Source organism: Phalacrocorax aristotelis, chromosome 7 (assembly GCF_949628215.1).
Source record: "Phalacrocorax aristotelis chromosome 7, bGulAri2.1, whole genome shotgun sequence".
Classification (NCBI taxonomy): domain Eukaryota; kingdom Metazoa; phylum Chordata; class Aves; order Suliformes; family Phalacrocoracidae; genus Phalacrocorax; species Phalacrocorax aristotelis.
Window position 1 is genome coordinate 19,287,002 of NC_134282.1, and position 15,382 is coordinate 19,302,383.

General features: G+C 64.8%; 2 protein-coding genes across 5 annotated transcripts; one reads left to right on the forward strand and one right to left on the reverse strand.

Moving 5' to 3' along the window:
* Positions 1–82: 82 nt before the first annotated feature.
* Positions 83–2,134, forward strand: LOC142059893 (heat shock protein beta-7-like). Its single transcript, XM_075099179.1, has 3 exons — positions 83–327; positions 1,094–1,245; positions 1,793–2,134. Exons 1-3 carry the CDS (start codon positions 186–188, stop codon positions 1,979–1,981), a joined length of 483 nt encoding a protein of 160 aa, XP_074955280.1. The 5' UTR covers positions 83–185; the 3' UTR covers positions 1,982–2,134.
* Positions 2,104–14,385, reverse strand: CLCN2 (chloride voltage-gated channel 2). 4 transcript variants are annotated; one of them, XM_075099177.1, is made up of 24 exons: positions 14,236–14,301; positions 9,509–9,662; positions 8,889–9,020; positions 8,666–8,794; positions 8,156–8,289; positions 7,996–8,073; positions 7,816–7,894; positions 7,100–7,225; positions 6,941–7,025; positions 6,737–6,838; positions 6,569–6,653; positions 6,336–6,491; positions 5,902–5,971; positions 5,616–5,726; positions 5,165–5,378; positions 4,935–5,068; positions 4,695–4,822; positions 4,508–4,613; positions 4,366–4,439; positions 3,840–3,890; positions 3,296–3,334; positions 3,027–3,131; positions 2,869–2,955; positions 2,104–2,787 (listed from the first exon to the last, which is right to left on the reverse strand). In XM_075099177.1, exons 1-24 carry the CDS (start codon positions 14,284–14,286, stop codon positions 2,581–2,583), a joined length of 2,637 nt encoding a protein of 878 aa, XP_074955278.1. In that variant the 5' UTR covers positions 14,287–14,301; the 3' UTR covers positions 2,104–2,580. The 4 variants fall into 4 exon arrangements, with proteins under 4 accessions (XP_074955278.1, XP_074955274.1, XP_074955275.1 ...); XM_075099173.1 differs by having other exon boundaries at positions 4,508–4,822; positions 14,236–14,384; XM_075099174.1 differs by lacking the exon at positions 3,840–3,890 and having other exon boundaries at positions 4,508–4,822; positions 14,236–14,385.
* Between the last annotated feature and the right edge of the window lie 997 nt (positions 14,386–15,382).

The window sequence follows — 15,382 nt, forward strand, 5'->3', positions numbered from 1 at the left end:
CACGTGTGCCCCCCTTCCTCCCGCCGCATCCCTGCAGAGTGATGGTGAGGCCTCGGCCCTTATCTCGCATTCCTGGGGCCGGGGTGCCTAATTATGGGCATCTGGCAGTGTCGGTGGTGGTGGCAGGCAGGCGGCCGGCCCCCTCCCCGAGGCCGGGGACTTGAGGGGCACAGGCAGCAGGCGCCATGGCCTCGCTTGGCTCGGCCTCTGCGTACCGTGCTGAGCGCATGGGTCCCTACGGCCAGGGGCATGGCGAGCCCCGCTTCGAGGGCGACCGGCAGCATGGCCCTTTCGGGGTGCGGGCACATGAGGCCTTTGGGTACCCAGGTACTGGGGACGGGGGGGTCGGGGGCCCTGCTACCTGAGGGAGGGCCCCACAAGGGTTATCCAGCTTCCTGGTGCCTGGGCACAGTGTGGGACCCATCCAGCACAGACTGGGGGGGCTGGGGGGAGCCCTGACTGCCCCCCAGGTGCCCCATGGCTTTTTGGACTGTCCTCCAACCCTCTCTCCCCTTTCCCTTTCCGTCCCGCCCCCCCGCCCCAATTCCCTGGTATCCCCAGTGTCCCTGCTGTCCTCCAGCCCACCATGCCCCCAGGTCCCCCTTACCCAGAACCTTCTGAGCCTCCCACTGCCCTCAGACCCCTGTATGTGCCTTCCCACCCCTTCCTGGCTGTCCTTATGTCCTCAGCCCCCCTCTACACCCAACCCCTCGGTGTCTCCTGTTACCCCCCCCCCCCAACATTTCTGTGCACCCCCAGAGTCCCCCCAACCCACTCCCCCTAGAATTTCCCGGCTGTCCCCCATGTCCCCAGGCTCCTGTGCCATCCCCCTACTGTCCCCAGGTGCCCCCAGAGCCCCCAGTTCCTCCTGCTACTCCCAGACCCCCACCCCAGACCACCCAGTACTCCCCATAGCCCTGGGGCCCCCACTTCCCCCTGCAATCCCCCAGCAACCCCAATGTCCTCAGACTTCCAGTGTCACCTGCTACCCCCCAGTCCCCCTCCCAGGGTCCTCAGTCTCTTCTGCAGCTCCCCAGTGCCCCAGCCCCTGGACACTGTGTTCCCATGCCCAGCAGTACCCCAATGCCCGCAGGGTCCCCGGGCGCCATGTGCCCCTGCAGCCTGGGCACCTGGGTGCGTGCCCAGGGTGACATCTACCAGGTGGTGGCCGACGTCAGCCAGTTTGAGCCCCCTGACATTGTGGTGACCACCTCCAACTGCCACGTCACCATCCAGGCTGAGAAGGTAAGGCACCCCGGGGGGCACCACCCCCCTGCCATGGAGCAACAGGGATTCTGCCCCACGGCACCCTCTCCTGCAGGGGGGCAACTGTTGGCACTGGGGTGACTGGTAGCTGTCCCTTGGTGATAGGAACAACAAGTAGCTCCTATTCCACTGCATCTTTCCTGCACTGGGATAACTGGGAACAGCCCCTGCTGGCACTGGAGTAACTGGGAGTTGTCCTCACTGAGAATGGGGCAACTGGGAACTCCTGTCCCATTGCATTCTCTGATGGTGGGGGTCAATTGGGAACAGTCCCCGCTGGCACTGGGGTAGCTGGAAATTACCCCACCTCCAGGACTGAGACAACTAAGAGCTGCTGTCTGCTGGCAATGGGGTAACTGGGAATTGCCCCTGAGGTACTGGGTAAGTGGGAACTGCCTTGTTGAGCTCCCTGCTGGAGCTGGGGTGACTGGGAGCTGCCCCATCACTAGCACTGGGGTAACTTGGACTGTGCCATGTGCTGCTGTGCCATGCTGTGCCCCACCATGCCAGTGCTGCCTCCCCACAGGTGGCCGAAGATGGCACCATCTGTGACACCTTCACCCACAAGTGCCAGCTACCTGAGGACACGGACCCACTGTCGGTGAGCTGTGCCCTCACTGAGGCCGGCACGCTGGTCATCACCGCCCGCCGCCGTGCCGGCGTCTGCCCCAGCGAGGCCCCGCAGCCTCTGTACCGTAGTGAGGCCGTGCTGTGACCCAGCACCGGGTAAAGACAGGCTTCTTGCCCCAAGTGATGCCAATCCCGGTGCCGTGGCAAGGCTCAGCCGGTGCCCGCTGGCAGTACTCCCTCCCACCTCCAGTCCCTCGGCACTCTGGCTCTGTTTATAAAGTGCTTTTATTAAATTAATATAAAAATCTCTGTATTTACATGGAGTTGGGGTACACAGTGGAGAGGTGGCAGGACCCCCCCCCTTCCCAGCTATGAGGTGCTGGGGAGGGGGGCAGTGCCCACCTGTGTCCCCATGGGCACCCTGACCTGATGCCCCTCTGCCCGATGTGCCACCCTGAGCAGGGACATTGGGGTGCCTGGGGTGGGGGGTGAGGGCGGTGGCTGTGCCAGGGGCACCTAGGATGGGGGGCAGAGGTAGCGAAGTAGGAGCTGGCAGGGAGGTGGGGGGGCATGGGCAGGCTGGGGGCCACGTGGCCAGCCCCTGGCATGGTGGGAGGACAGTGGCACTGGATTGAGGGTTCCCACCCCTACGCCAAGCCCAGCACAGGCAGGCACGGGGTGGGCATCCCCCAGCACCCACTGGGAGCCCCTGCAACACCTGGGGACACGGGGTGGGACCCCATATCACTGGCCCTTGGGGGTGTCGTTGTCATTGTTGTCCCCGGGACTGGCCTCGCGGGGCATGGGGTGGTGCTGGTGGCGGTCCCAGAGCTGGCGCAGGGCGGTGGTGTCGGGCTCACCGGCACTGGTGGTGCTGTCGCGGAAGCTGGCGAGCGGCGGGCGCACCTTCACCCCCTTGGCTGTCAGTGAGCCCTCGATGGCCTTGCGCAGCTGCGGGCACCCCAAACCCATCAGCAGGCAGCTCTGGGTGCCCCCCACACTGCGTCTCCACCCCACCACATCCCCACTCACCTCCTTGAGGGACACCATGCCCACCAGGCGCCCAATGCTGGTGACGTACGCGTGGTCCAGCCCCAACAGCGAGAAGATGGTGTGGGTCTGCAGGAAGAGAGGGCTGAGTTGGGGGTCTGAGGCGGTAAGGGGGGTGTGTCTGAGGGGATGCGGCGTACCTTGTGCAGTGAGGTGTGCTCCACTAGCTGGAAGGGCGCAGGGTCGATCTTGGCGCTGCTGAAGTCCACCAGCTGGTCCAGCTGCTGCTCCTCCCAGTCCAGGATCTAGAGGGGGAAAAACTCATTGTGGGGCAGGGCGAAGGGGCCCTCTCTGCACCCAGCACTGTGGGAGCATTGCCCCCTCCCCCTGCCATGCCTTGGCACCCCATTGGGATCTCCGGGGTACCCGTGGGCAGGAGGGTCCTGCCTGCCCCTGCCCACCCCCTCACCTCTGCTGGGGTCATCTTGTCACCTAGATCCATCTCCTCCTGCAAAAGAGGCATGCATGAGCAGCCTGGCGGGGCAGAAGGCAGCAGGCTGCAGGCAGCATGCAGGCAAGGCACAGGCAGAGAGCGAGCAGGGTATAGGCAGGGCAGCATGGCAGCAGCGAGTGGGTAGGGTGCAGGCCCACTAACGTGCTTGGGTGAGAGGACACAGGTCACACCATGGTTGGCCAAGGTGGGACAAGCCAGGTTTGTGATTGGTGGAGAGAATGCAGGCGGTGCCATGATTGGCTGAGCAAAGTGGGGCAAACCCCATGGCTGTGAGACTCTGGGTCATGCTATGATTCGCCAGAAAGGTTTGGGATTGAGAGGACGCACACCGTGATTGGCTGAGCAGAATCGGGACAATCCAAGATTGGCTGCACAGACACAGGCCAAACTTGATTGGCCAAGCAGAATCTTGTCAGGCCCTGATTGGTTCAGAGAATCTATGCTGGGCTTCGACTGGCTGAGAAGAGCTGTGCCCAGCCTGTGATTGGCTGCAGCTTACCGTGATGGAAATGCGGACGTGTTTGGCCTTGCGATAGGCCATGCCCTGTGCCTGGCACCACGTGGGGAGAGACAGTGGCGTTAGGGCATGGCGTGGTGGTGCCATGGGCAGGGATGGGCAGGGACAGGCAGGGATGGGCAGGGACAGGCAGGGATGGGCGGGGACAGGCAGGGATGGGCAGGGACAGGCAGGGATGGGTGGGGAAGGAAAGGGATGAGCAAGGAAGGGAAGGGATGGGCAGGGATGCGAAGGGATGGGCAGGGATGCGAAGGGATGGGCAAGGTTGAGCTGGAATGGAAAGGGATGGGACAACAAGCAGGGGTGGGCATGACAGGGCAGGGACGAGAAGGGCGGGAAGGCAATGGGCAGGAAGGGATGGGCAGGAGCAGGAAGGGATGGAAAGTGATGGGCAGGGACAGGCAGGACTGGGAAGGAGTGTGAAAGGATGGAAAGGGATGGGAGTGATGGGAAGGGATGGCAGTGGGTAAAAAGGGCCAGGCAGGGATGGGCTGGGCCAGGTGCTCACCTCAGTGGGCTCTGCAGCAGTGTTGGCACAGAAGAGGTTCTTGAGGGCAATGCCGCTGTGGTCGGCGGTGCCGGCTGCAGGTGGGGAGGAGTGTCAGTGGGGGAGTGCAGGCAGGGGCCAGGGGGGCCGGGTACATACTCACCTGGGAGGGTCTCAGCCAAGCTGCTGGGCACCCGCTTCAGCGCTGGCTTCAGGGGCTTGCGGGAGGCAGTGCGGGTTGGGGGGCCCGAGGAGGCCTCCGTGCTGATCTGTGGGGGGGTGGGGTGGTTGGAGCATGGCTGTGGGGGGCACCCTGGCCGGGCATCCCCCAAGGTGGCTGCCCCCCTCACCTGGAAGCAGATGCTGGCTTCAGAGAGCCGGTGCCGCAGGGCCTGGAGCCGGCGCTGGGGGCTGAGCTGGTGGCAGAGCAGGGCCCCCACCTGTGCCCGCTCGATGGAGCCCAGCAGGATCATGGACTCTGCCGGTGGCAGTGAGTGGCTGTGTTGGCTCCCTTTGCCATCACCCCTCCCCATCCCAGCATGCCCCATTGCCAGGATGGGTGCCTGTGCAGACCCCTGCCTGCATCTCACCAGCTGACTCCACCAGTGGCAGGCTCTTCATCTTGGTACTCTGCAGGACGTCCTGCAGGTCCCGGTACTTGCAGTTGAGGGTGACGTAGCGGATGTCCCGCACCATGATGTCCTCCACCCGGACATTGTATTTCCTGCCCAGATGGGCAACAGTGGCCTCAGGGTGATGCCACTCCCTCCTCTTGTGCCCGGTGAGGGGCTTGGGGACAGGGCAGGGGACACACACTCACTCATGGTGGCCCCAGCCCAGCTCAGGGAGGTAGGGCAGCTTCTTGATGCGGATGATGCTGTCGTAGAGGGAGGGCTGGAGGCTCTGAGCCACAGCGTTGGCCAGGATGACGGCAATCATGACAGGCAGGATGTGCGAGATCTGTCCCGTCAGCTCAAAGACGATGACGGCCGTGGACACCGTGTGGGTGACAGCGCCTGACAGCGCAGCCGCTCCTACACCCATCCCCAGGAGACATGGGGGCTGCTGCCAGGTACTGCCTACTGGGCTGGGTCACCAACTCAGGGCATCTGTCATACCCTGAGCCTTTGGAACCTCCTGGGGACACCCCTGGTGATGGGATCACCCCCAGTCCTTTGGTACACCACCTCAGCCCTGGGGACCCACTGGCTCCTTTGGAGCATCTCCAAGTGATGCCCACCATAGTGTCCCCATGCCATCCCGGTGCTTACCCACCACGGCGTAGCCCCCTGGCACGATGCGGTAGGTGTTGCTGTTGGTGTGGATGCCGTCGGGGAACCAGGCTGCCATGCTCTCCCCCACCAGGCGCCCGAAGGCTGCCCCTGCCCGCAGAAAGGGGCTGGGAGTGGGTGCAGGGGCTCTCCTGGCACCTGACCCAGTCTTGCACCCTCTCCTCTGTCCCAGCACTGCTGGGGAAGGGGACATCTGGGTGTGCCAGCGTGGGCTGGCTGGTGGCTCCCTCCTCCCACCATGCCCACACAGGGTACAGGCTCTCACCGATGACGAATACAGGCATGAAGGCTCCGCAAGGCACTGGGATGGTGGTGGCCAGGGCTGACATCCAGAACTGCACAGGGGACACAGGCACCCATTAGTTGCCCCCCCCCAGCCCATCCCTGCCTCCTGCCCCTGCTGTGCCCTACAGCTGGCTGCCATGCAGCAGCACGTGGGCACCGCACTGTGTCAAGGGGCAGCCCCGATCCTCTGCGGGGCACCCTGTGAGCACCTCCTGCTGGCACCTTGGTTGCTCCCAGCCAAGATCTCTGTGACAGCACGTCAGCAGCACCCAGCCAACACCCTGGCGGCCTCTGAGAGCAGCCACCCAGTGCCACCTTGCTGGCAACCATCCAGCACCTCCCTGATAGCACCCAGGACTCCCTCCCTAGAGCCTCCTGGTGGGCCCTCAGCTGGCAGGGGCAGGAGGCACCCACCTTCATGAGGATGAAGATGATGAGGGTGATGAAGACATTGGAGCGGGGGTGGTACCAGGCCTCCAGGATGCCCAGGTACTCGAACTCATTGCTGAGCGTCTGCTTGGCCCATGTCTGGTTGTCAAACAGTGTCACCAGGGTGTCCTTCTGGGTGAGCTGGTGAGGGGCAAGGGTCAGCCGGGGCTGGCGGTAGCCCCAGGGTGGGGACTGCTGTGCCATCCCACGGCAGGTACCTGGCCGGCCATGAACTGTCCGAAGCCGGGTGGGAATGTCAGCGTGGAGATGAGCAGCGTCACCAGGGCAGGGAAGAGCAGGCGCCTGGCAGGGTGGCATGGGGTGGGAGTGATGCTGATGCAGCCCTGGCTCCACCGCCCTAGTGCCACAGACCACTGAGCACCTACTTCTTCATGAGGAAGCGGTTGATGGCCTTCTGGCGGCGCATGAACTGCACGATCTTGCGGTTGAGGTAGACAAAGAGCGCGCCCCCGAAGCCACTGGCGATCCTGCGGAGAAGTGTGGGGGGGTGAGCACCCATGTGTCCTGCTGCCACCACTGCCACTGCCACCCTGGGGCCTTGGCACAGGCGCCATGGCGGTCGTGCTCACCCAATGACAGCAAAGGCAGGCAGCTCCTGCAGGTCGAAGGGGAAGTCGAGGCGGAAGCGGGTCTTGAACAGCGCTGTGATCGTCTCTGCGGGGGGGCAGTGGGGGTCAGCAGGGACGGGTAGGGGGGGAGCCCCATGCCCCCCACCCTGCTGGAGGTACCTTCATCCTTGTTCCAGACAGCAAGGACACGGAAGATGAAGGCACTGAAGGCGGCAGCAAAGAAGCCACGCCAATAGTTGCGGACGGCGAAGAAGGTGGAGGTGACTTCGATGCTGAAGAGGACGCCTGGCGCCAGGGGAAAGCGCACAAGGGAGGTGGCGAAACCCAGGCAGGCTCCTGGTGCCTGACATGCTTCCTGCCCTGAGCCCATGCTCATGCACGGCCTGTGTGGGTATGGCCAGCCCCACAGACACACTACAGGGCAGTTTAAGGGCTTCCCTGGCAAAGCGTGCGGCTGGTGCCCTGCTAGCGGCACCGGGCACGGCAGAGCAGGAGTTGGTGTGAGCAAGAGCATAGTGCGGGGACATGAGCAGAGACATGGCAGGTGAGGGTGCACGCAGACAAACAGAAAAATGGATGGGGCAGTGCAGCAGGCAGAGGGCAAGGAAAGAGTTAGACACATCACCAACCTACGGGCAGGGCTCAGCGGGGCCGGAGTGGGGAGCTCCCTGGAGCACAGGGCGGCAGGGGAGAGGACGAAAGCAGATGTTACACCTCCAGGAGGATGGTGCCTGCTCCTCCCTTCCTCCTCCCTGCCGATCAGCACTGCCCTCTCCCATGCCAGCCATCCTGGGAGTCCTGCTTGCCTCGCTGGGCAGACCCCCGTGCCAGTGCAGGATGTGTGTGGGAGTTCGGGGGTCCCGGGGTGACCCTACCTCCGATGGGGGCGGCGAAGCAGCAGCCAACACCGACGGCACAGGCAGCCGCCAGCATTTCGATGTTCCTCGCCTCGTTCTGCGGGCGAGCCGGGGGTGAGTGGGCACTGCCTCCCCCTGCCCCAGGCATTGCCAACCCTGCTTGGGGGCACAGGCAGAGCCACCCCTGGGGCCACTCACCTCATAGATGCCCCCGAAGAGGGAGAGAAAGCGGCTGAGCAGGGCTGCACACATGCTGGCGATGTGGACGAAGGGACCCTGTGGGGACAGTGAGGTGGCTGATAAGAGTAGCCCCCCCCACCCGGCCCCCTGCCCACTCTGCCCTGGGCACTCTCCTCACCTCCTTGCCCAGGGGCATGCCACTACCCAGGGCGCACGTCAGCCCGATCACCTTGGCCACGAAGGTCTTGAGGGTGAGGTACTCCTTCAGCACGACACCCCGCAGGATGGTTTTCATCTCAGGGATCCCCGAGCCTGGCACCATAAGGACAGCCCTGACCCATGGTCGTAGGGGATGACGACACTGGGGACCCCTGCCACATAGTTCTGGGGGGATCCCTGACACTTTGTCATCCCCCATTGCCAAAGGGAGGTCCCAGAGACACCTCTCCCCACAGTACAGTCCGCAGGAACAGCCCCATGGCTATGTAGGGAGACCCCAGCCCATAGTCCTGTGGGGACCCCAGTGCTGTAGGCCCCAGGAGACCCTCTGAAGATCATCCCATAGATCTTGGAAGACCCTTGGGGCTGCCAACCCCATAGCCCAGGAGGACACCTATGCAGCTCCCAACCCACAGCCCAAGGGAGGGGACACCCCGTTACGGTGTAGGCAGTCCCCCCAGTGCCCTACCCACGGCCTGGGGGGCGAGGATCTGGGTGAAGCCAGCTGAGAAGGTGATGAGCACAGTGGGGTAGGTGACCCAGGCCAGGTACTGCAGCAGCACGTTGGTGTCCAGGCCCCCGTACATCCACTTCTGGGCTGCGGGCACAGTCGGTGAGGCAGTCATGGCTGGCAAGGGGCATGGCTCGGCCACCCCTTGCCCCTCTCAGGGAGCCCACAGGTGCCCGCTCACCTTGGAGGCAGGTGGCGATGGCAAAGTCCATGGCCCAGCTGACCAGCGCCATGACCAGCCCCAGGAGGATGAGGAAGACCCAGTCCTCGCCCACCTTGGAGATGAGGAACCGCTGGCACTGCAAGGCGCAGACTGCAGGGACAAGGCCAGGCTCAGGACAAAGTGCCCTGGGGATGAGCACCCTGGGGCAGCGCGGCCAGGCTGGCAGGGACTCAAATGTTCACAACCGGTGGTACCATCTGGTGCAGGAGCACCACCGTGCCCAGCCATCATAGCCCCGCTGCTCTGGTGTGGAACGGGAACAGGGGGCTCTGGCTGTGCACAGTCACACATGGTGCTGCCAGGCATGCACCTCCCACCAGCACAGCCCGCCTGGCATGGCCCCAGTCAGACGGGCTGGGGGCCCCCAGTCCCTGCCGTGTGCCCAGCTATTTTGGGCGATTGTGTCCCTGCTTCCTGGTGGGCAGGTGGCATTGTCCTCGGCGCCGGTGTCCCATGACAGCTGGAGAAACCCTAACTGCGGCCGGCGTGGTACGGTGGGCAGCCATGCCCAGACCGCGTACTGCCATGGGGCCATGCACACTGGTGCCCCCCCGTGTCCCCACCCCGGTGGCCCTTACTGCGGCAGCGGGCACAGCGGCCCTGGGTGTACTCCAGCAGCTCAGAGGGGCGGCGTGGCCTGGGGGTGGCCTCCCCTTGCTCCTGCTGCAGCCGTAGCCGGGCCGCCTCGTCCTTGGCAAAGGTGCCCAGGTCCTGCGTGTAGCGCCCATACATCTGGGGGAGAAGGAGTGGGCGAGGGCATCAGCGGCGGCTGGCACCCTACCTCCTGCACCTAAGTGGGGAAACTGAGGCAGGGGAGTGGTAGGCACGCTGGCATGGCCTCCCAGCACTGGGGGTTGCCAGGCAAGGGGCCAGGCAGCCGTGGCATCCGCAGGGGAAGGGGCAGCAGTGCCTCTGAGGGTGTCCGGCTGCCAGCCGGGGCGTGGGAAGGGGCTGGGCAGATAAGGCACTGGGTTCAATGGCGATTGTTTTGCTGATGTGCCCAGTGCAGGCAGCCCAGCAAGACTAGTACAAGTCCCCAGCCCTCCCTAGGTGTCCTGGGCATGGTGCTGTGGTTGTGGAGGGTGGGGAAGGGCCTCTGGTGATGGGAGCACAGTAAGCCTGGCCTGGAAACTCTCCGAGGGCTAGTATGGGGGTTGTGCGGGTGCTCTGTGGGCACCTCCCCTTGTCATCACTAAAAGTAGGGCTGGGTTTCCCCCCAGGAGGCAGGCTTGGCAGGCCACACGTGACAGGAGCTGGCTGGTCTCAGCTGGCAGCAGGGAGCCAGGTGGGCAAGGAGGGGGCAGGGCAGGGCAGTGCATACCCCATAGTCCCAGGGGAGAGGGGCTCGCAGCATCGGGCACAGGGCAGTCCCTGGGCTGTGAGGAGGAGATTTGGGGAGCAAGGGGGTGCAAGGGGCTCTGTGCCCTTGTAGGGGGCACCCCCTCCACCTTGGGTGCTTCCTGCCTGGCCATGGCATGTGGCCTGGCCCTGGCAGGGGGGTGGCCCTGGCAGTGCCCCCTGTGCCAGCCCAGAGCTTTTTGTGCCCATCCTCCCCACTGAGCCAGGGGCATTTGTCCCGCGCTGGTGGGCACTGCCAAGGACTCGGTTGCTTGGTTTCTGCCTTGCTCCCCCTGGCATGACCTGAATGCCAAGTGCCAGAGGTTGGCCCAACACAAAGGGAGGCTTCAGGGCCGTGGGGGCCCCTGCCAGGCTCCCACATTGGGGCGACGTGAGCCCCATGCCGATAGTGTGCCCACCCGCCGTGCTGTGTTGGCACAGCATGTGGCCGCCCAGCCGGGGTGCAGCCACCCTTCTCCCTGGCACAGTCTGTGCTGGCTCCTGGCAGAGGGGCAAAGCCACGGGTGGGCACCGCACTTGGCACGTGGGCAGCCCGGTCCCAGCTGCCGGCAGCGGTGCCTGCCCCGGACGCCTGGGTCCCATTCACACCCCCTGGCCTGCTGGCACGTGTCAGCTCCCCGTGGGGACGGAGTGAAGTTGCATTTCTCACAGGGCATCGCTCCTGCCCAGGTCTCTTTGGCAGGGTGGAGAAAGCAGTCAGAGTGGCGCCAGGTGTATTCTCTGCTGTCTAATACCCTGGTTGTGCTCAGCAGTGGGAGGGAGGGTGGGGAGGCAGGTGGGGAGCAGGGGCACATTCATTTCCATTGCTGACCCCTTTCTGGTACAGATTTCCCTCCACACTCCTGCTCAGCACAGGCTCAGAGGCCCTCCGCCCTACAGAAATGTGCCGTGGGGAAGGCATGAGCAGGGTGGAGGTGCTGGTGTGGCCACTTTGGGGGCCAGATTCAGCATTGGCTGCCAGAGGAAGACCCTGGCCCTGCACGGGGCCCAGTGTTCAAAGGCCCCCTTCGGGTGAAGCTTGTTTCCTCTGGAAGATGAAATGAGCTGGCTCCCCAAGGAGTGCTGTCTCCCTGCCAAGCGCCTGCCTCCTCTGAACCCATTGCTGCCCCACGGCCAGCCGTGGCTGGGACCAGGGCACCCCCAGGCTGAGTGCCCCCCAAATTGCCTCCATGTCCACCTCCTGGGGCTGTGCCTGAGGCTGGCATGCTGCCCCCAGGTCCTGGGGCACCTGGAGGGATGCCCAGCCCCAGGTGTCCAGCCTGGTGGGGTGGTGGGATTTTGCTCCCCCTGTTTGCAAACAACCCCCTTGGAAAAACAGGGATGCAAGTGAAGGGGCCGTGCCACCCCACTGTCCCTGTGCCACCCTGCTGCCCCATGACACAGCCCCATAGGCAGGGCATAGGACCCCAGGGGTGCCCTGTGCGGGGCAGCCCCAGCCACCATGCTTGCAGCCCTGGCACTGTGGTGCAGGGCTGTGGTGAAGGCCAGCGGTGGGCTCTGTCCTTCCTCCTCCTCCTTCTCCCGCTTGGGTTATTTTTCCACAAAGGCCTTTTGAAACACAAACAGCCCTGGGACTCCGGCCTCCGCCGTGAAGCAGCTGAACAATCACTGTGCCGGGCGGGCAGGGAGCAGGCACGGGGGGGCCTGATGGGGGGCACCCGGGGACACGGGCACAGGCCAAGGCCGCTATGTCAGTCCCAGGCTCCTGCGCTGCGGTCACCGGCCATGCTGCAGCCCACCACGCCATGCCAGCCCATGGTGCCCGCTGTACCCAGGCGATGCTGTGCCTGGGGTGGGTGCTGGCATCTGGTGCTGCCATGTCCCAGTGCCACCCTGTGCCATAGCACCGAGCTTGCCTGGCAGCTGTGCCCACCTCCACACAGCCGATGCCAGGCAACCTTACCCCCAAAACTGTGATCCTGGGGGGGGATATTTAGGGCGGGGGGGCCAGGGATCTCCCGGGTTGGCAGCAGGCAGGCGAAGTCCATGGGGGTGTGTGTCACGCTGCCTGTCTTAGCCAGGCTCTAATCGCCCTGAGCAGCTCCGCAATGAACAAGGGCAGTTTGTCAAGCTTAATCCCCCCGTCCTGGGGACCCTTTGCTCCCCACCACGGCAGCCTGGCATGCAGGGGGCACCGGGACTGGCATGCACCCCACCACTCCAGCATGGCCAGGGGTTCTCACGGGCAACCAACCAGCACAGGGTCCCCAGGGAGGGACACTGTTGCCTGGGGAGACCTTTAGGGCTGGGGCAGTGCCAGCCCCCCGTGGCACCATGGCCATGACACCCCAGGGCTGGTGAAATCTGTGGGAGTAAGGACATCAAGTGGGATGGGGCTTTTTGTGCACAGCCCTGCAGCCTGGCTGTGGTGCCCCTGCTGTATGCATGGACAGCAAGAGCTGTCCCCGGGGTTGTCCCCAGGGTGGTCTAGCTTGGACCAGCCTGTGCCAGATTCTGGTTGAATCATGACCCTCCTGGCAGGTGCCAGCAGGAGGTGGTGGTGGCTCAGATGCACTGGAGGCAGCTGGGCACCCCTTCAGCCCAGCATGGGCCCAGGTGGCTCCTGACAGTTAGGTGTGAGTCTGTTGGACAGAAGCCCACATGCAGCCTCACCCATGAGCCCCAGGCAGCTTCATGAGCCTCACTGCAGCCTGGAGGCCATGGGGATGGGCACCCTGGGGTGCCCAGGGCATGGGTGCTACCCCGCCCAGAGGAAAGGAGGGCAAAGTCTGCTGGCACTGTGCAAGGCTGCCCTGATGCTAGCCCAGCATGCCTCTCCCATCCTGTGCTGCCTGCAGGCTCCTCTGCCCCACAGTGCCCAGCTGGGCTGGCTTCTCTGCCCACCCACCACAGACACAGCACTGAGGGGACAGTCTGGTGCTGGGCGGGTGGGAAGAGGCACCCCCACGGCTCGTATTGGACAGTGCCATACACCCCTGCTAGTGCCCCCAGCTGCTCCCTGGCTCAGCCCTGCTAGGGAGGCACCATGGGGCCGATAAGATTGTGGAGATGCTGGCATGGCCTGCTGGTGCACCGCAGCCACCTGACAGCAACGGGAAAGGGGTGGTTTGGGATGGGCACTAAGGGGGACCCCCAGACAAGGGCTTTGGGTGCTTGGAAAGACTATATGGAGGGTGCCCAGTGCAGTAGTGCCCTGATGCTGCCCCGTGCCCATGTGCCAGGTGGGCAAGCCTCAGCAGGGCTGGCTCTGCTTGCAGCAACTGGCTCAGGCTCTCAGCAAATTCAGGCAGCCATGGACATGGGTACCCTCTAGCAGCTCAGCCACCCCTTCCCTGCCCACCTCCCTGGCCCTGCCTGCCTGAATGCCTTTGCCAGGACAAAGTACACATTTGCTGAGCCACCCCAGGCAGCCACCATCCCAAACAAAGGCCAGGGAGAAGCACCTTTGCCCAGGACGTCCAAGGGCTGTGGGCAATGGAGGGGCTGTGGGCACGGCAGGAGGGAGGATACCCCCAGGACAGCCAGGCATCTGTGTGCCAGCGGGGAGGCCTTGGAGGGGAAGGAGTCATAAACATGGGGCTAAGGTTGCAGGCAGGGGAGATACACTATCTTGGGGGCAGAGGGCTGGGGATGCATAGCATGGGGGGGAAGGGTGACTGGGAGGTGCCTCTGGGAGCCCACACAGGGTGGGCATCACCCCCGCAGTGATGCGGGAGTTTGGGGGAGGGAGGGATGATGTGTGTGCAAGTCCTGCCCTGGGGGTGGGGGCTCAGTTGGGTTCCTCCACCGCCAGGGGGGCTGCGGGGTGGCACCCCTGGTGCCCTGCCCAGCCACAGCCCGAAGACGGCCCCACCAAAGCGGGCACCACAGAGCTCATGGGCACTGCCACTATAAGCGGGGCAGCACCCACAAGCCGCCCATCTCCCCCTGGCATGCCGCCGCGCCCCGTGCCCCCCCAGTACCCCCCGGTGCCGGCCGCACTCACCAGCGTCTGCTCATACTGCAGCGCCCGCTGCGCCTCGCTCTCCGAGGCCATGGTGCCGCCGCTGCCGCCGCTCCTGGCCGCGCCGGTGCCCCTGGTGCCGGTGCCCGCGGCGGCGGCGGCTCCTCCCGGACCGTGCGGGGCGGGCCCGGGGCACTGCCCGGGGGAGGGACCGGCCGCGCTCCGCCTCCGCCGGCAGCGGCCGGCACCGGCAGCCAGCGCCGGGCAGGGGCTGCTCCGCGGCGGGGTCCCTTCCACCCGCGGTCTCTGCCCGCAGGCTTCCCAGCAGAGGACGGCAGCCGTGGGCAGCCGGTGGGTGCAGGTGGCGGGGGGGTGACCGCGGGTACAGCTCTCGGAGGAACACGTTGCTCCCTTTCTCTTCCCACGGGCACAAGGGGCTGGCACTGCCACTGATCCCTGCTTGCCCGTGGTTTCTCCCCAGTGGGATGTGGGCAGCTGCGCAGGGCTGTGCTGGGGACACCGCGGGCACTGGCCTTCAGGCTCATGGCCATGCCTGGCAGGGGGTCAGAATTGGGGGGGGCGGAATGCCTGAGGTATTGCCATTGAAGGCACAGGGGGACCTGTGGATGCCCAGAGGTGGCATGGCCCCATGGCACAGTGAGGGCTCACCAGAAGTACTCCAAAGCTGGCAGGGAGCTCGTCCTTACCGTGGTGCCGCTCAGTGTTCCAGGACTGCCAGACCCAGGGAAGGAAGATGGTCTCTACTCTTCTCTGCCAAACCCGCTGGGCAGCAGCTCAGCTCTCTCCAGAGGGGCACACGGGCAGAGCTTGGCACCAGCAATCCTTGGGCAAGACGCTCCAGCATGGCAGGCTCGCTGTCAGGACCTCCGTCTCACTGCTGCCGCCGCCGCCAAGGGCTCAGGGGCAGCTGGCAGGGCCAAGCTCGCCCTCCTCCCCAGGGCACTGCATGGCACCTTTGTGGCAAGAACTGGGTGCAGGGAAGGGCAGAGCCGTGGCACTGCTGGGCTGGTGCTGCAGGACCAGGAACGGGCTAGTTCTCACTGCCTGGGTCCACCCTCTGGTTTGACGTTGGCACTCCGAAGATGATGGCCGGGCTGGGGGTTGGGATATGGCCTACGCCAGCCTGGGAGGGTTCATTGCTGGATGCAAAATGGTTTGAGGCAGGGAG